This window comes from Thermobia domestica, chromosome 8 (assembly GCF_964235325.1).
Source record: "Thermobia domestica chromosome 8, izTheDome1.hap1.1, whole genome shotgun sequence".
Taxonomy (NCBI): domain Eukaryota; kingdom Metazoa; phylum Arthropoda; class Insecta; order Zygentoma; family Lepismatidae; genus Thermobia; species Thermobia domestica.
This window is the reverse complement of record NC_137461.1, coordinates 166,579,721-166,600,674: the sequence shown is the minus strand read 5'-3', so window position 1 is coordinate 166,600,674 and position 20,954 is coordinate 166,579,721. Positions and strand designations below refer to the sequence as shown.

The window sequence follows — 20,954 nt, the reverse complement described above, 5'->3', positions numbered from 1 at the left end:
TATTTAATGTTATGACAAAAGCATTTCTGTGATTATCATTTCTAAAGTATACCTGTTTCTTTAACCTGTACTTGCATACCTAAAAAAAAAGTTACGTCAAATTGCTCTGTAATTTTTTCTAAATTAACTCATTTCTTTTTAACTTTCAATTTTATTTCCCTTGTTTGTTGCTTTTAAATGATTTCTGCTTTATCCAAACATTTTGGTGTTAAGAGTGATAGTCAGTGTAGCCAACTTGAGGAAAAACTCCAATAGCGAAAAATCTTTCAGCATTGCAGCTTGTGAGATTCAACCTTATTATATTTGGATACGCTTTACCATTAACTACGCACCTGTTTTCCTAGCGCCTTGGAGAACCGTTATGGGGAAAACAGGATCGATTAAATTTAAGTCACTATTCTTGTTAGACATGGGTATTAACTTGTTTTTAAAACTCAGAATTACTCAAAACCCGTACTTTAACTTGGAGAACTGAAGTTCGAGCCCCTTGGAGTCAACTTCACTTCTCCAAAACCCTCATTCATTTTCTTTCGGTTATTTTTGGGATAGGCAGATGAGTCACCACTCGTCGACACCATTCCCCCTTAAGTGGAATGTTAGGAATTCATTTTTCTTATGCAGTATTAGAGTAATCTGTGATTGCATTAGTTATTATTTCTATTTAATATTAATTATGCAAATCAAAGTTAAGGAATCGAACTCTAAAATCAGTACGTTTCAAATTTCTCTCTTTGGAAATTTGACGCCCGAACACGTAACACTTGTTTATTCGTAGTCTCACGTCGTAATACTATTTGACGATCCGAACCAGAGACTTTTCTAAACTTTATTTACATTTACAAAATTTGGCGCAACCGGACTCGAACTCAAGCATCCCCTCCTTGTTACATACTAAAAGGCATAAAACCTAAATAAAGACAGATATCGACCTGCGAATTGCTTTAAAAATAACTTCAATCATTTCTCTCAATATTTTTCTCCCTTTGCACTCCATCTGAGTAGATTCCGGGCATCTAGTAAAGTAAGTTCCTAATTATATATTCATGACACGTAGCAAGCTGCTTTACTTTTCTGCATGTTAAATTCATACTTGACATTGATGAATAGCTTTGAATTACATATTCCGTGGAGATGTTGTACATAATAATCGTTTTTTACGGGTGGTCTTTTTATAGTATGACAGTTTGAAGAATGGATACACCCTTTTTTCCGCATACTAATGACACAGAAGAAAAACGATAATGTATGCAAGTGCGTACGAATATTGTATGGGGAAAAACAGAACATGACACATAATAAATGTTTTCCGGTGAAAAAGAAATGTTAATTGGAGAAGCAGAATACAGAAAGACCTTTCGGAAATAAAATATGCAGATCACACACTTAGAACAATTTAATATAAAGTTGGGTTCATGCCATGCACTGATGTAGTTAATAAGTCTTTCTTTTAAAATCTAGATTGTGTTTCTAGTAATAATAGTGATTTTTTATATAACACTTCGTCAGCTTATTATCAATCTGTAAACAGTTATTTGGAGATGCACCAAAAACTTAACACTCTAAAATATATTAAAGTACTCTTTAAGAGAAGAGAGTGATGCAGAAGTTATTTATGATGTGGTTCCCATATCCCTTATCTGCGCCATCTCTTATGAAGTTATTTGCATAACGCATCATTTTAGGCATTTTTTCGCTCTCTGTAAGCAAAAATCACGAAGCAGTCTTTTTTATTTCGAACTTTCCGATTCGGATTCAAGCACATCATTATGATACCAAATTCTGCTTCCTAAGATCGCAAAATTTTACGAATTATGTTATTACGCAACGCCGTTTATCACAAACTGATCGCAATTATTGCTTGGGATGACTGAAGTAGATATTTTGGTGAGACACATAATTGGATTTTGCATGTTTTAGAGGCATATTTTTCGCAAATAAAAGTTTATATTCGATTGAAGCCAACTGGTGCGGAATGAGGCTAGTTTTCGTAGGTATTGCTGCTAGATTTTCGTATAAATGACGATTCCCTTCGACTAAAGTAATTTCCAATCCTGCGCTCGTTATAAATGTTTGTTTATAGAGAAAATGTCTGCCCGTAAACGACAAAGTATTGCAAATGTGGAAGTAAGTGATAAGAGAATAATGGAGATTGCAGATGCGCTTGGAAAATTTCAGTTGGAAAGAGTTGATGCGGAGTGGGTCGAGAATATTTGGAAAGAAGAATTTGTGGAGATAGAGGAATTACCAAGAGAATATGAAGAACACATGCAAGATATTGACATAGGATCTGTTATGTCAAATGCTGAACGATCTATCAAACATTGGTTACAAAGTGAAGAATCTGCATTATTAAGAAGTCCTTCTTCAAATAAAAGTGATGTATCCCGATTTGTTGAAGAAGGTAATGCTCGTCAGTTGTGGGGAGCTTTAATTGAAAATAATGTGAAGCATAAAGCACTTCTACCAGTTTTGTGTTGTTACATAAAGTGTGGTCAAAACTTAGATTGTACAAGCAATGAGAGACAAATGTGTTTAAAAGCAACGAGTTTATATTTCATGCTACTTTCAATTCCTGGGAGTAGTGTATTTAATATATTTCACCCAGTAGTGTTCAGTAAAGCTTTAGATACTTTGAAGCTAGCCATGAAGTTGGGGATAGGAAAACAAAAGAAGGCTGGTCAGGTTAAAAAGAGACGGGGCACAGGACGATCACATACGAGTGATTTGAATGAATTTGGTGATGAATCAGATGATGGGTCTGATGAGCCAGTTTTGACAACACAGGAGAAAACAAGTTTGATTAGGGGTCTTAATGTAGTTTTGCATGATCTTTTACTCTCAATGAAGTATTTCTCCCTCAGAGGATATCCAGACACAATGGAACAGATAGTACTTCAACTTGTAGACATAACTAGACTGGAAACGACCGTACCAAACCTCCGAGTTAGCCAGCATAATCAGGCTTCCGTTACATCACTTGTATACAATGCATATATAACTCTACAGTACATTTGTCACTCTAGACATGGAAATTCTGCGGACACTGTTGGGTTGGTAATGAAATATCTCCTACCAAGTGTTCTTATGTCTGTACGTACAACGTTTGATATGTCTTTCAAAGAACTAACCATTATTAAAGATCATACTGTGAATTTTATTCAATACTTAATTCAGTCAATTGGGGAACCTGCACATGAAGAAGCGCAAAGTTTGGTTAAATACGTGTGCTACAAATTTCCAGAGAAAGCTGATTATAGACAAAGATGTGGAGAGAGTGTTGTTAAGATTATGCGTATAATGCCTACAAAACCGTATTCAGAGTTAGTTAAGTGGCTTGTGAGATATGCTCATGGTGAGAAACCTACATTTCGATTGTTTGCATTAGAAGTTATCGCTAAATTACTTTATGAAGAAGAAAGATCGGAAGAGGAGGAAGAGAAGAGAGACCAATCTCTTCTTGATGGCAGGGAAATAGTAAGAGCTAGGAGATCTGTTGTGAGTGACTCGGAATGTGATGTTGATAGTGACACCGAATCTCAGAGCCCTGTTGTATCGAGTCAGGGTAAAACAATCTCCCATAAATTTTTATTAGCAGTAGTGATTTCTCGTTGTCGCGATATGTCCGCTACGGTTCGAGCAAAAGCGTTAGCTACTTTGGTTGATATGACATCAACAAAAAATCAATTGATTCGTCAAATAATGGAGGAAATATTTATTTCATCTTTACAGGACAACAGGAACGTAAATTCTATCGAAATGGGCTCTGAATTTTTGAGATATAAAGCTTTAAAGGAACTCTTAAATAGCAATGACCTTAGTAATGTCAATCCGTTGCCGTCTGCACAAGCTATAATGCAGGAACTACGCAAAAGGACTGTGGACGAGAAAGTCTTAGTGAGGAAATCAGCCTTGCTGGCTTTAGAAAACATCATGCAAATAGATGAAGCATGGGTCACCAAAGACTTACTGCAGGTAATCTTTTTATTCTAGTAGCTGTATAAACTGTGCAGTTTATTACTTTTCATAGTACGAGCTAAAAGCTTGTTGATTGAAGAAAAGTTATAGAACACAGGTCCCTCCATATAGGTCAGTAGTTAGGTTGGTTCCGTTGTGTACCAAAGTTTAATATTTAATTCACATAGTATTGCCGAACGAGCGGCAGCGAGTGAGGGCGGGTAGAGCACCGCAGGGTACATTGTTTTCTATCGTTATTACAGCTCAATGGGAAGAAGGACCTGTGTTCTAGAACTTTGCCTTGATTGAATTGGATAGGGTAAGTTCTGAAGATGATCATTTAATAAACTATTTATAGATATTAACTCAGTCTCATTTAAGTTGGTGTTCGGAGTTGGATGATACAGCTAAAGATATAGATTAGGCATACCGATTCCAAGAAGTCTGTTCATTGAGAATTATTCCTTAAGAACAGTTCTAGTAGTTGATATTTAATCCAAGAGATGACGTTGGAGATTTTTCAGCTCCCACAGACATTGTAATAAATTTTTGCACTCTAGCGTAACTTATGCGCAGTAACAGATTTGTTTACATGGGTTTTCGCCACCCGTTTCAGCGTGGGTTTCCCATGTAAGTTCTTGAGCAGTAGAATGATCGATTCTAGGGAATTTTCCTAGTATTTTTTTTTAAATATATATATACTGTATATATATATCCCTCTTCCAAACTTGCACAGACATAGGAAAGAAAGGACTCGTGTTATTCTGTTTTCTTGTTTACTCTTCTAGGGGGCCGCGGTGGCTCAGTGGTAGAGCGTTCACCTCTGGTGCATGGGATACCGGGTTCGATCCCAGCTCCCGCCAAGTGAACTTTGTGGTGGACAAACACTGTGTGCGTGGGTTTCCTTGGGGTTCTCCCGTTTCCTCCCACTTCATTCCACCATTTCATTCATTTCTCAACATCACTGTCTCCTTTAGCCTAACCGGCATATCCGTGGGACGTAATACTCGAAGATTTAATTTTGTGTGTGTGTGTGTGTGTGTGCGTGTGCTCTTCTTTACTTTAGATTCGTGGTAAATGTATAGATATAGATAGAAACTGCTGCGGCACACACACACAAACGTATGCATTAGTTGGTGGCTCAGTTGTCGAGCGCTCACCTCTAATGCAAGGGGTCCGTGATTCGGTCCGCAGCTACAGGAATTTATAGTGGACTACATCATGGCCATGGATTTTTGCGAGGTTTTGCCATTATCTTCCACATAGTCATTCCATCAATTATTTCGTAATCTTTAACTTTTATTAATCATTCGTTTCCTTTACCCTAAGTGGCATATTATGGGACATAAATCTAGAAATTCAGTTCACATAGTTTAGTTTTATTGATTGCGTAGAGAAGGAGCACTAGATATAGGTTAGTGCTTCACTTCTCTGTAAACTTTCTTTCCAAGAAGCTTTTTGTCTTTTGCTTTACTTTCGATGGACATGTTTTACAAGAGGTTTTTCTGTCTTCTGTTTGAGCACTGAGCACATTATGTGAAGGTAGCCCACCACTCATTTGTTCACAAATTTCTATTACAGCAAAAGACAATTAATGTGTTATGATGCACTTTATTCCTTTTATCTTTAAGTATTACGAACTCTTACATAGAATAGTTACCTCTTCGTACTAAATTTATTTGAAACAGAATTTGCCCTTGTTTTCTACGTAGTAGCCGACTTTCAAAGTTCAGTCCTTGTTCTCCTTAATTTCCGAAAGTTGGCCATGGAAGGAAATAAAATGGTTTGAAACACAACAAAGATAAGACATTTTTTGAACAACTACAAATTAGAGTAAAAGTGAGTGCTTTAAAAGCCTTTATTTCGGAAATGGCATTTTTAAATAATATATGAACACACAACATATTCTATATACTTATGTCGTCTTTTAATCAATTGATTAATGTGTTAGTGAGAAGGTCGACTCCTAGACTATTTGTCACTATTACAGAAAGGCTAATGGCAGACACATTCTGCATATTAAATTAAATAAATAGATAAAAAGCTCCGAAAAAATATGTAGTCTTTTGTGTCGTGTTAAGATCATTATTGTAACTACCACAAATGTCCATTCCTCTTTATAGATTTGTAATGTGTCAGGTTTATAAATAAAGTAATGTACACACCTAATGTATAAATTATTGTATTAATTAACAACGATTTCAGCTCAAATGTAAACTTCTATTTTTGTACTGACTATATTTGACTATATGTCCTTTGGAAGATTTTATTTCCTTCTTAGTTTCTTCCGTAGTAAGTGATCTTTCTCTTTAGCCTTCTGGTGTATTCGGTTTCCTCAATTACTTTCTTGTTTCAGAAATTTTCACCGTTCAGCCTAAGAGGTTATATATAATATAGATTTGAAGTTTTTTTAAAAAAAATTCCTCCCAGGGTGTGATTTTGTCCACAGAAAATCAGAAAATGTAGAAGAAATACAATTTTCCTTGTATTTTTTCTTGTACAATGGAGAATGAATAAATTTCGAGCTAGCGCTGGTGCTTTGATTGATATTACTTTTCATTATTTCAGCTGGCATAGTCCATATCAAATCAAGCAGGGTAATTACCTGCATAGTCCCAGATGGTATTACGTTTAACTAGAGATACAAAAAAGCCGGCTTTTTTGAATCTATGGTTTTTTTCACATAAAAAGCCGGCTTTTTTGGGAAAAAACGAGAATTTTGGAAATTTTGGCTTTTTTCATTTTCATGATTTTTCTATCTAAATAGCTTTCTTATAGTATATTCTATAGTTAGATAAGAATTCCATGACCTAATGCGATATTTCGCTCTGAAATTCACCATCAAGATGGATGGAGCACATGTTTTACAAATTAAGAAATATCCGTTCTCTAGACAGCGGTATATTGTACAAATATACGGTATCCTCTTGCTTACTGTAGAAATCAGTACGGAGCATACGTTATCCGTATGCTACATAGGCACTGCCCTTCGATGTTACATCATGCCGTTGCAGGATGTCTGACATCTTACAGTTTTCCGTATATCACATGCATATACTTACGTTGCCTTCGTCAGCTATATGTTATATACGTCGATTTGTATGTGAGATCCTGACCGCCTATATTGTTTCATACGGAAAGTACGTATTGATGGAACACTTATACAGAAAGTATTATAAAACATGCGTTTTCAGTTATACGTCTGCTATACGTTAAGTCCAAAAAACTACATTAATTACGCATGTAACCTATCTTTTTAAGTATGCCACCTGCATTTTTCTCTGTGTATTTAACTTTATTTTAACTTTTGAATTATCGACATCTTTTTTCTTCTCTAGATCATTTTAGTTTGTCATCCGTGTCTCATTTCTAAGAGCATTTAGTACTCTAACTTCTAGCGCAAAAGTTAAACTTTCCCGTTTTTCTATTTGTCCGTCAAAGCGTACGTTTTTCAATATATCCGTCAAACCGTACTTCCACATTTCTGTTATACTGTAGCTGTGAAGTGATTTAGCAATAATTTTACGGACAAACCTTGAATACCAATTTATACAAATAATCAGTAGCGGATTTAGAAAAGTACTTTAGGAGGGGGTTTTCTGATTGTTTCGTTTCCTAAAAAGTCCTAATTTTATTTGGGAGGTGCTTGAAGTTTATGAGTACAGGCATAACTAATATTTCGTTTCGTTTATATATTTAGCAATAATCTTTCGGATACAACCTTAAAAATCACTTTATACTGAAAATCAGTGGCGGATTTACAAAAGTATTTTGGGAAGGTTTTTTCTTACTAATGTTTAGTTTTTCTAAACATTCGTAATTTTTATTTGACGAGAGCTTAAAGTTTATGACTAAAGGCATAACTAATAGATATTTCGTTTGTTGCAGTCATTCCGTAACTTTGGGGAACGGGCTTCAGTCCGAAAGACCGCCCCCCTAACCTTCGCAAATCGTCACTGCTGGTAATTAGTAATAATAACGATTTAAAAACAATAAGAAAGGAAGTCGGCCAACTTACAGTGCACGCATTATTTCTACATTCACAGATAGAATGAAGAAAAACTGTGTCAGAATGGTCGAATGCTGGTTCAATCCCGGACTTCCCGATAGAAGCGCAAAAGCTAATCATTCAGTCATGTTTGTTGTGCAGTTGTATTTAGCTTAACTTAAATATATTCCGTAGTCTTTTTTTTGTGTGTGTGTGTGTGTGTGGGGGGGATTCCGTGATGATATGTTGAATCCCTCTTGTTAAAAATTCAGAAAACTTGAGGATTGAGTAAACCGTGATGGTGGTTGGGTCAGTCCATGTCAATTCATCCAGGTCATGAAACCCATAGTCTCAGAATGGCATGAGGATTTTTTTGTTTACTCTACTTGCCATCCTTATTGATCACACCAAATTTTAATTTGATATCTTATATACTTTTTTAGTTAATTTTTTTTTTTTTTTTTTTTTTTTTTTTTTTAGTTTGGTAAAATATACGTTTTTGTTGTTGCCGAGGGTTAAAGAGATTACGACATTGATATACTAAAAAGATCATAACTGTTAATTCTCATCATATCACAATGATTTTTTCACTAAAATGATCACAATAAGATACAGAATAAGGTAAAAATACATTCAGCTACTTGTACTTGAATTGTTGTAGTAAATATTAGCTCAAACCTGGATATTACGATTTTTTTAAAGAAAAAACATAAAATTTTAAAATACAGTAAAAACTTAAAGGCACTACATAAACCAAAGTATTTTATATGTATTTATAAGCCTAAAGGCATGAGCTAATGTGTTCTGAGAGAAAAACTGTAGGTTTTTAACTGCAAATATTTTTAAACCATTTATCTTTAGAGTACGGCCAGGTATTTCAAGAAAATCGTAGACCTTCACGTTGGCAGCCCTGGCGTTGTCCCTAATTGTCACAGGGACATGAACCATATCTCGTTACAAAGCTTATGGGACACAAATTCCAACAAGGTAACTTCTCTGCCCCCTTGTTTCCAACCCACAGAAAAAGAAGAAGAAGAAAATTGCTTTTTTTTTTCAAAAAAAATATTTTGTCGGACTCGGGCAACACTGTTCATTGTCATACGCAGGAAAAAAAATTCTCGCATACACACCAGACATTGGGTGGAATTATATAAAAAATAAATGGCCTAGGTGCAATAGCTTGCGAGATAAAAATTCGAAACCTCGTAAATACTACGGTCAACTTGTATATATTTTACGAAGGAACTGTTGTCTACCCTCAGGTTGGCTACCCTGGCGACGTAACTTTTGTGCCCCCCCCCCTGGTTCCCAACCCACAAAAGAAGGAGAAAATAGCTATTCACTATGAGTTTAATGAATTATACATATTCATCACATACAACAGATTGAATATAATCAGTGAACGAAAAAAGAATTTACCTAATCATCTTAAAGTCCTAAAGTGGCTCATTTACTATTTACACCATAGAGGTCCTGAAGTGGAATTACAGAAAATGTTTAAATAAAACACTAGCAACATTTTATTTCTGGGCTTGCATTTGTTTCAACATCTTGTTGCACTGAAGATTGATTGAACCTATTTCCTTTTCGGAAAAATAATACATTCTTCCGGATGCTTTTGTGACTGGGAGGGGGGGTTACACATGAAATTATGTTACTCATAGGAATCCAGCAAACATCTTCTTTTGGGGGCCAGTGAAAAGATGGAGCAGGCCCACGGGGATGCATAAATTTAATTTTAACGTCTCCTTCATCTTCATGTTTTGACAAGACTAATCCAAAATACCACCGATCATCATAAAGGCATGCAATGTAATTTTGCACACCCACAACAGGCATTTTCACCGAATGATTTTCTCCAGAAAAGTTGAATATTCTGCAAAAGTTGTCATCTGAACTTACTTGTTTTGTTCCAGTGGAGTCTTCAGATTGGGTCTCAAAGTGATGAAGACTACGTGTTCCAGGTACTGTCCTGGCTTGAGTGAAACGCCCTTCTAAGTTTTTTCGTGCCTCTATCAAGGTTTCTTTTCTAATCATTGTGAACTTTATATTTTCTATATTTTCCTTGAAAAAAAAAAAAATCGGAATTATCAATGGCATTAACAGGACTACGTTGGAGACTTGCTTTTGTCACGATGCGCTTGACAGTGCCACCTATACCGCCACAAGGAGACTTCCCATGGCTGGTGGCAAAAAAAAAAAAAAAAAAAAAAAAGTAGCTTTTAATCCAAAGTCTTTTCCATGAACTCATGTGGTTCGGATTCCACGTTAATCAGTAGGTCCACGTCTCATATAGCCTCGCTGCTGAAAGGGACGCTAAACTGAAATCAATTCAACTCAACTCTTTTTCATGAACCTGAGGGCTGTAGGATTCGCACTCCTCAGAATACCGAACGAAATTGCTACCTAAACTGATATAAGATTCCAACGAACTGTTTTGATTTGTGAAATACTTTGTGAAACAATCTTACTTTCTAAATAATTACATATATTTTTAATTTATTAAAAACTAAGACAGTTATCGAAAGCACTTATGAGTAAAAATAATAAAATTATATTTTGGTTATTTGATTTTAAAGTTTACTGTAAAAGCTTATGCGCAGTTGTATTAGTTCTAGAACATTGATAAATTTACTGCAGCTTAAATAATTTAACATCTTCAGCTTGATTAAAACGTCATAATTTCATTACGCCTTACATGTAAATCATTCAATGAGTTTTTCAGAAAGTAAAATGTGCACTAGTTTAACCCTTAGAAGATGCCTGGCGCATCCCTTTCTCTTAGCGCCAGTACTTCAAACCTCTGTTGCTCGGCTCCTAATGAACCTAGACTGTGCCTCCCCATGCCGAATCCGTAGGAGAAAGTGATTTTTCTTTTACGACAAAGAACAGTGTTGCCAAAGTCCCACAAAAGTCAAAGTTGATTTTCATCTTCTTTTGTGAGTTGGGAACCGGGGGGGGGGGGGGGCACAAAAATTACCTCATTGGAACCAGTGTTCCGTAAGTTTTGCAATGAGGTATCGTTCGCGTCTCTGTGACAATTAGGGAAGTCGCCAGGGTTGCCAACCTGAAGGTAGACCACAGTTCCTTCGTAAAATATATACAGGTTGACCGTAGTATATACGAGGTTTCGAATTTTTATCTCGCAAGCTATTGCACCTAGGCCCTTTATTTTTTATATGATTCCACCCAATGTCTGGTGTGTATGCGAGAATTTTTTTCTTGCGTATGACAATGAACAGTGTTAACCGAGTCCGACAAAATATTTTATTTTTAAAAAAAGCAATTTTCTTCTTCTTCTTCTTCTGTGGGTTGGAAACAAGGGGGCACAGAAGTTACCTTGTTGGAATCTGTGTCCCATAAGCTTTGTAACGAGATATGGTTCATGTCCCTGTGATAATTAGGGCCAATGCCAGGGCTGCCAACGTGAAGGTCTACGATTTTCTTGAAATACCTGGCCGTACTCTAAAAATAAATGGTTTAAAAATATTTGCAGTTAAAACCCACAGTTTTTCTCTCAGAACACATTAGCTCATGCCTTTAGGCCTATAAATACATATAAAATACTTTGGTTTATGTAGTGCCAAGTTTTTACTGTATTTTAAAATTTTATGTTTTTTCTTTAAAAAAATCGTAATATCCAGGTTTGAGCTAATATTTACTACAACAATTCAAGTACAAGTAGCTGAATGTATTTTTACCTTATTCTGTATCTTATTGTGATCATTTTAGTGAAAAAATCATTGTGATATGATGAGAATTAACAAAGTTATAATCTTTTTAGTATATCAATGTCGTAATCTCATTAACCCTCGGCAACAACAAAAACGTATATTTTACCAAACTAAAAAAATTTTTAACTAAAAATGTATATAAGATATCAAATTAAAATTTGGTGTGATCAATAAGGATGGCAAGTAGAGTAAACAGAAAAATCTTCATGCCATTCTGAGATTATGGGTTTCATTTGATATTTTAGCTGGATGATTTGAAATGGACTGACCCGGTTATATAAAACTTAACTGTAGAATTTCAATAATATACAGAACCAAAAGCTCTAGATGTGCAGCCTTTAAGTGTATCATATAAATCTAAGTATTTCTCTTATGTTTTATTTTAATTTTATTTTGTTTCAAAAAGAGGGTATGGAATATTTTGGAGTATTGAAGTAAAAATACTACATACTATTCTGCTAGTTATTTGTGTATTTTTTTAAAAAAAGAAGTGTTTACTTTTAGGGTTGGCTGGTTTACACCAACTTTTTTTTAATAACTGGTTTAAACCAATAAAATAAAAAGAATGAAAAATACGAATAGTGTTAACTTCATGGTGACGTTTCCAGATATCAAACCATCTGCAATAGTTTTATTTCCCTTTCACCTTTTAATCAAGGTGTCTCATGTTCAATTCTCGGTCGAACCACAACCCTTCTTTCATGGGTAAACCAAGAAGCGGTTCGGATATCAGTTTAAGCGAAAGTCGTCTTCTTGATAACCTCGGTATTTCGTAAGGATGTTAAGCCTAAACATACGAAACGAAACCTAATTGTATATTTCTGCATGCCTAAATGCCTGTTGTTTTATAAAGAAGCCAAGGTTGCTTAAATATATTGATATAAATTGGCAAAATTTATCGATTGTCTACGTAGCTTCCAACATTAGCTTGGATTGGACTTTCAATGATATCTACGTACTAAATTTGTAATTTAATACCTAAATTTTAGCGTACTGATTATGGTATGTTGACCTTTAAATTTTACATGCAAAGCAATAACAATATTTTCCCGTTATTGTCTTACATTTCAAGTAATGACGGGATTCTCCCGATGGCTAGGGCGGGAGATTCTCAATTTAAGAAATTTATTGACCGGACTTCTTTAAGCTTATGGGGGTTCTTCCGGTATAACCCCGCTGTTCCATAATAACACCAAGGCGAAACAAACTTATTTTTGTGAATATGTAATATAAATACATAAAGCAAAAAATCTAAATCAAAAAAGCCTGGTTTAAACCAAAGAAGCCTGGTTTAAACATCCCCCAAAAAACGGGTTTTTGGCATTTTCAAAAATAACCATGGTTCTTGCCAACTCTGCTTACTTTTGTATATAGGAGGTAAAAAAATTCTTATTATATACATTGGTTAATCCTGTGGAATTCATAATGTAAATATGTTGAAGAAAAATTGTTCGAAATATCTTTTCGAAATTCATAGTTTATTTTCGAGGTTTTATATTATTATCAGCATCAACCACTAATTAAATGACTTTTTGTGTTATAGAGAAGCGAGACAAAGCCTGCTTTATCAATTTAAAACAGAATTTTGAAAAAAGCCCAAAATTTCCCAAGGAAAAAAGCGAGTTTTTTTCCAAAAAAGCCGTTTTTTTCCCGAGCCCTTGCATCTCTACGTTTAACATATGTTAAAATTCAAGACAAAGAAAGAAACTTTTTTTTTTTTTTTTTGTCCGAAACAGTTTCTTCCCTGAGATGCTGGCCGTCAACGACGGCGCCTGGGGCACCTTTTCTCACGTGCGATTTACGGCAAAGTATTAAAATGTTATATCTGGAACGGTTCAAGGTATTTTGTTGGATCGTGTTTTAATCAGTATCGTACAGTACTGCATTGCCTGAAAAGGAGAACTTTTGAGTATAACAGCTTTCATAAGCAGTATTGATGTTTTAACCTTCGTGGCTAATGTCTTGATTGCAGGGTTTTTTTATTTTATTTATTTATTTTTTGTCTCAGAAACACATAGCCCCAAAAATTCTGAGAATTGTACCGGAGTTGTATCCCTAAGAGCACCACATATTCTGAAAGGAGAACACGCCACTTTGGCTCTGGCATTTTTCATAATAGCTTTGTAGGAAACTTCTCGGACAGGTGTGCTTAATGTGATGGAATAAGAACGACAAATTAAACAAATTTGGAACTGGTGAAATATTCATATTTTTCTAGATTTTCTGTACGTAGAACCTTCCAGATCGTGAATGGTCTCCCGAAACAATGTGGAACCATCCAGACAATTCTGTTTGTTGGTCTAGCAGACAAAAGAGAAGACACGTAAATTCAAGTTCAGTTGTCAACAGGCAAACAAAGAGATCAGTTCACTAAATTTGTGGTCTAAAAGTACCTGTAAGCTTTTATGAGATTGTGCTAATTGATTAAATTGTAGCGGGTTTTGTGAAAACGGCTGAGTTTGAAATGTCTCCTGACGGGGCCTACAGGAAAGTGAAGTGTACTAATTATGTACATATTCATAAAAGAACGATATATAAAACTAGAAAAAAATGCAGGTTGGGAAAAAGAATGAGAGTGCTCATTTCAGGACTGTTTCAAAGGCAAGATGTTTCTAGGGATGACTGTGTGTTCTAATGCTCTGACAGAATATTAACAATGACACCAGCTGAGCAAAGATGAATGATGAAGATTTTAATGAAGTGAATGATGAAGATTTTGTGTTTGCTGAAGAGGAAACATTTCCTGAATCAGTCACCTATAGAAGTTGGTGTTAGTCCTGTTACGTAGTCTGTGATGTACGAGTGATCTGTGTGCTTCAGGAATGTGGTAACTGCCCTGGAAAGGAAGGACTCGCCTTACACACGCTTGGTCTGGAAAACATAATAGAATATTCTTGTAAGGTTACATATGCAACATAAGAGAAAATAAGCTCATTAAGGAGACTGTTTCCATTGATACCTTCACTGATGAACTTGAGAAATGGACAGTGAAAGTAGTAACACACCAACATCTCAAGAAATTACAACAATAACATACTGCAGAAGTAAACGGACGTGTAGAGGCTGAACAACTATATTTAATGCTTCATTGTGTTTTTGTCATGAGAAGTACAAGGGTATCAAAATGACGGCAGATTTTTTTTTTTTACAGAAGTCACATAGTTTCAAAACAAAAGCACAAGTGTTGCAATTATAAGCAGGGTGGAAAAAAAATCATTTTTGTTGATTTTTTTGATTTAAATCAAATCTTTCTTCTCGTATAATACAAGTCGCGAACTGAAGAAAGAACATTAGGAATTAGTATTAAATGTTAATTATGCCATTTAAGTGAAAGTATTGGGGTTGAATTTTGAATTAACCCCCAATCGTTAACCTATTTCAATCCTAAATAGTGTTTCTTCAGCATTAAGGAGAAAGTACAGCAACGTTTATCAGCATGACACTTTTCTTTTCACGAAAGTTACTGGTATTTCGCAGGAGCATATATATATATATATATATATATATATATATATATATATATATATATATATAAACAGGGTAGCGGCACGATATACATATAAAGTACATAAATTTCTCCTAAAATTAAGTAATCAACTCCATGGCCTATGGAACACGGAGCTTCAATGCCACGTTTACAAAAGCTATCCATTGACTTCTATCCTTAGCCAATTGGACACCGTTTCTACTTTGTATTCCTATTTCTGCGAGATGTATCTTAATATAGTCCTTCCAACTGCGCCTAGGTCTTCCTAATGATCTTTTTCCGATTGGTTTTCCAGTTAAGACTTTGAAAGCGTTACTACTTCCTTCCATCCTGGCTACATGACCTGCCTACCTGAATCTCCTAGACTTGATGACCTTAACAATGTTTGGTAAACCGTATAAATTATGTAGTTCCTCGTTATGAAGTTTCCGCTGTTCCCCATTCTCATCAATCTTGAGTCCGAATATTCGTCTCAGGATCTTGTTCTCAAATACTTTCAGTCTATGCTCTTCCCTCATAGTAAACGACCATGTTTCGCAACCATACAGAGAAACAGGCATGATTATCGTTTGATATATTTTAAGCTTCAAATTACTTAACAAAATTCGCGACAAGAGATTTTGAACTGAATAACAACACGAATCCCTCGCTTTTAGTCGACATTTAATTTCTTCGTAAATATCGTTTTCGTCTGTTAATATTGATCCTAGATATGTGAAAGTATCCACTTTATCAAAAGTATTATTCGATATTTTAACGCATCCAAAATTTGCTGTATTATGATGCCGAGGATTAGTACATAAAGTTCGCTTAGTTTTATTTTATTTTTTATTTATTTACTTATTTATTTTTTTTTAGGAGAGGGGATCGAACCCCTCTAAATGCTCTCCTATTATCTGGAAACAAACAAATAGACGTGGACACAAGAGAATTTTCGCCTTAAATGTCCATGGTGATTTCCCCGTTGGAATAGTTAACGATTTAAAAGCGTATGTTACGAAGAGAAGACAGCAGGATTCACCCGTTACCCCGATCAAAGCGGGATTTTCCCTAATCATCCTCTGCATGATAGTCGTTTTCATACTGTGCTTACATACATTTGAGTCTCATTGTATTATGATTATGTAATTCTTAATGTTCGTTTATGATATGTTAATAATATAATGAAAGCCTCTAAATGGTGAGGTTTATACTATATCTGCACCGCACCATAATTTAACGTAAAGGTATGATTAAATCAAAATTAATTACGAATGTGATTTTAAACTTATATCAAATTCTCCTAAATTTGTGCATAAATCCTATTATTTAAACTCACCGTAAAATTTATACATGTGTAATTACCGATACATATATGTGTAAATAGGTTACACACTAAAACTGTAACAACTACTTGTATCGTCGAGTATCGTTCTTCAGTTGTCGAATGTTAAGTTACAAGGGCCAATATGGCGATTTTCAGGTTTAGGATACGAATAGGTGGGTGCTGTCTATTGGTTTATCTGATTTGGAAGGAATGACGAAAGTAAGTGAGATATACAAATATTTCGTTCTTAGTTTGGGGAACTATTAAGATAGTTAAATATTTCATATTTATTAATGATTCGTTAGGTTTTTAAAATTAAGGAAGGTAATTACGATAAAATCTTTCAGTTTGTAGTATGAGATATCGTATTTAACCTGGGGTGTGTAATGGCCAGGTATTGAACGACGCAGTCCCTTCCATGAGTAGGTTGCAAGATATGTGATGCAGTTAGAGCCTTCGAAACTTTGAAAATTATGCAGCTTAAATTGCTGATTTTTAGATAGAAGGGTGCAAAATTATGTTTTCTGGAACAACCTGTAATGTTTGGATATAAAATAGAGGTTCTAACATCAAAATTAAAATCTTAACCTGTCTTGATCGCGCGTCACATATAGGAAGAATCATCCATGTCTTCAAAACCGAGTTTGGAGCGGATGAGTCATTAGTTGGAGGCAACATCTAGATTCATCTGGATCTTGGATTTCCATAAACTGCATGGGGGCAATGACCAGAGGAATTCAGGTGATGTAACCAGCTCATAATAAGAAGGTAACAAGTTTCCTTGTTACTTTTCTCGAACCATTTAGACTGGTGACGACTTGATTTACGGTACGAATTGTGGGAACTTCAAACTTTCGATCGATATTAACTGCGTAAAATTTTGTGGATATCAATAAGTAAAAATACCATGATTAACTTGTGTGCGTAAAACTTTGAGTTGCGTCACGCATCTTCTGGCTTCATCGCAGGGTTTCCGCTAACACTAGTACAGAACTTTCATATGTAAACTCTATGCACAATTCAATATTTTGATTCTGATATATTTAAATCGGTACAACTGAAAAGAAAGAAAGAAAAAAAAATAGAAAATGCTTCCGGTACAGAATGTAAAACTTGAAAGGTTAGGTCAGGTCAACTTGTCACTCTTCAGAACTAATATACATAGGGAATATTTTGTGTTTAGTATATTGATCCATGAGATATAAATATTATGTTTGGGTTAAGTGCTAAATCTGTCACATATTGTAGGTTTTTTTTTCTTCTTTCTTCATATCATCTGTATATATTGCATTTTTCATTAGTAACAGTAATTATTGTAGTAATTGTTATGTTGAAAGTGTTTTCCCATGGCTAAGAATGTAGGCCAAGTTAATGATATGCTACAGATATAAAATTCACATTTTTAAATGAAATGTTAATGTAGTATGTAATTGGGACACATAAGTAAGATGTGACAGAGGGATTATGTTATAGTGCACGGAACATTGATTTTTTTTTTTTTATCTCTTGCCTTTCCTATTTCTTAATGAAAGATTAATGGATCAATTTATAATTATGATGATCATTAATATATTAAATGTTGAACAATTACGAATATAGTTTAGTGAAGAGTAACTGTGTAACTTTGTCCGACCTTCCGAAAAAGGCTACTTAAATGCGTACGTGTCATCTACTTGTTTATCTCTTTGTACCGGGAAGCTACTGAGCTGCACTTCTTAAATATATGTTGGAAATAAATAGCAAAGTCGAAGGAGACATTTACTAAAGTTTATTGATAATATAAACAATCTTTATAATAATAATATGTTTACAGTAAGCTATAGAATGATAAAATGTAGGGAAAATTTGAAATATAGCAAACTCAAGGCATTTGGATAAATTTATCTGGAAAAGCATCATTTTTTTTTTTTCATTCAACCTTTCTGAATCTGAAACAATAAACAATAATTCCAAGTTCAGTTTATGATTTAAGTTGAGAAAGTCGTACTAGCATTTAGTTACAGATATATACATATAGATAATAATAATAATAATATAGTAAATTAGTGACGAACGTGTGCTAGATGGAACACTGACTAAAGTCCCATCGCCGGTCTACTACTTTAGTAAGAACCTGAGATTAGCTGTTATATTCCGTTGCGTATTTTAAAATAGATTTTTTTTCTTTTCCTTCTGTCTGATAATCATTAATTTTTCATTTAACAATTAAATTGTTAAATTGGCTTAAGTCATCCAAGATACTGAATATTTAGTCTTCCACTGTTTTACCAGAAATTAGAGCGTTGCAATTATTATCTTCCGTAATCGAAATAACAGAACAGAAACGGGATTTTACTTATTTTCACTTTAAATTATTTCGGATTTTGATTTTAATCAACGATTTTTGTTTAAAAAATCAAGCGATTTAAATCTTGATTAAAATCGTGATTTAAATCAATCCACCCTGATTATAAGTGATGACAAGAGGACATGACTTATCTCATTCATTGTTGACAATACACAACATTCCTCAGTAGTTGTAATCACAGACAGAAAAGATTATCATTATATCTGGTGATGCTCCTCTTCAAAAATCGTTACTAACCGTTTGAATTGACGAAGTCCCTTGTACCAATCAAGTGGGTATACAGTGCTGCTGGTCATGGGAAGGTTACTTAGGATGCTGTAGGGGGCCTGCTGAAGCATCACGCTACAAAACATAATCCTTCCAGCCCAAGTACGCCTGCAATTGAGAATTTCGAAGATTTTGCAAAAGTGGAGAAGTCATACACATCAACACTCCACTCTCTATTGCCCAAAGAGGAAAAATAAGAAATCTACCAGCAGAAAATAGAAGAATAGTCTAACCAAATTACACTTGTGAAAGGAATTCAGAAGTCATATGTCTGGACTCACAGTGATGGGCGAACTTACATTGCACGAACTCTGAAGATCAAGGAAGAAGAAATTTCATTTATCCAACCACGATCTCACAAACGGCAGGGAATATTCAGGTCCACAAGCTACAAAGAGAGATGTTTGTAGTCTGTGTGTATGATTGTGGTTGGTGGCTTGCGGAGATTACAGGTATTACTTGTGAATTAGATTAAATTGTCGTGAAAATAAAACGACATTGACCGGCTGCTAGATATAAATTTTCACCTTCAAGTCAGTAACAGGACCTAAATGCTCGCTTCCAATTCTCAATGTTTTAAACATTCTGGTTTCCTCAGTTCCTATTTATTCAACAGGAAGCTATCACAAACACCTTGTGCGTGTGTTTCCTCGGGGTTCTCCTGTTTCCTCCCAGTTTCTTCATTCCAGCATTTCATTCATTCATCTGATACATCTTAAATAAATTAAATAAGGATTATTGAATTAATATTGAACCATTCTTAAAGCTGTCATATATACCTTATCACGTCCCATTTAGTCTAGTCGACATAACCATAGGACGTAAAACTCAAAGATCTCATTTCATTTTTTTCAGGAAGACATCACTCGATATCAAAGGAAGATACTGATGCAGTTGTTCATATTTTTATTTAATTGAATAAGTAATTTCAGTTTTAAGGAGAGTGCACAGAAGTGGTACAAACTTTTGAATCAATATATTTTGGGACTTGAACTCATTTTTTTAATCTTTAATATCTTTGAAAGCTGTGTCTTTTACTTGCTTTTATGCAGAACTAAAATGACAGGTCAAAGAAGACTATATTTTAATGTTATGAAACCAATACGTGAGATTGTTCTAACGGATGTTAGTTTCATGTATTACAAAATTTTTAATGCTTTATATAAAGGTAACCAAGTAAGTTCTGTTGCTTTTCACCCACCACCTTCGAACACCGATGCATCACCTAAAACGTACCTGGAAGATCAAAAATAGTCCCCATCAGCATCGACGATCTGCCAACATTCTGGAAGGCCATGGATTTCATCTCAATAGAATTTGGTGGGCCGTGAAGTGAAGAAAGTATCAAGTGCATTTTGCACCTCTACTAGGGGTTTGAATTGGCGTCTTCGAAGGTGATTGTCCAAGGAATGGCGCAGGTGATAATCGGACGGTGCAGTGTCCGGGGAGTATGGCGTATGCAGTAGTGTTTGGTACCCAAGGTGTAGAATGGTGTCCCGGGTCGTGAGGCTTAGCGTTGTCCTATAACAGAAGAACCCCTTTGCGATTCAAGAGTACTAGCTCCAAAGTTTTGAGTTTTTCTTGAACACGGCTCAGCTGCTGACAGTACACAGTTGCATTGAAGCTCTGACCAGCTGGCAGCATTTCCCGATGCACGATGCCGCGAACAGTCCACACATTCTTCTGGTGAAGTGCTGGTTTCGGCTGTTTTGGAATCGGTTCCTGTGATGCCAACCAACTATGACGGCACCGTGGAGCTTCGTACAGGACCAACTTTTCATCACTTGTCAACACCCTGTCCAGAAATGGCTCCTTCCTCACACGAGACAATAAAGAAACAGGTGTCTGCTCGTGTTGCCTTCTGGCCCGGA

General features: G+C 35.2%; 1 protein-coding gene across 4 annotated transcripts in view; it reads left to right on the top strand.

Annotated features, from left to right (window-relative positions):
- Positions 1–1,999: 1,999 nt before the first annotated feature.
- Cap-D3 (Chromosome associated protein D3) overlaps positions 2,000–20,954 on the top strand; it is a 291,049-nt gene continuing 272,094 nt past the window's right edge. For 2 of the 4 annotated variants that reach the window (XM_081769236.1, XM_081769235.1), the window contains exon 1: positions 2,001–3,972. In XM_081769236.1, coding sequence (XP_081625362.1) covers positions 2,086–3,972 — 1,887 coding nt within the window. In that variant the 5' untranslated portion in view covers positions 2,001–2,085. Of the gene's footprint in view, positions 3,973–20,954 lie in introns of all 4 variants that reach the window. The other 2 variants (XM_081769234.1, XM_081769237.1) reach the window with 2 other exon arrangements.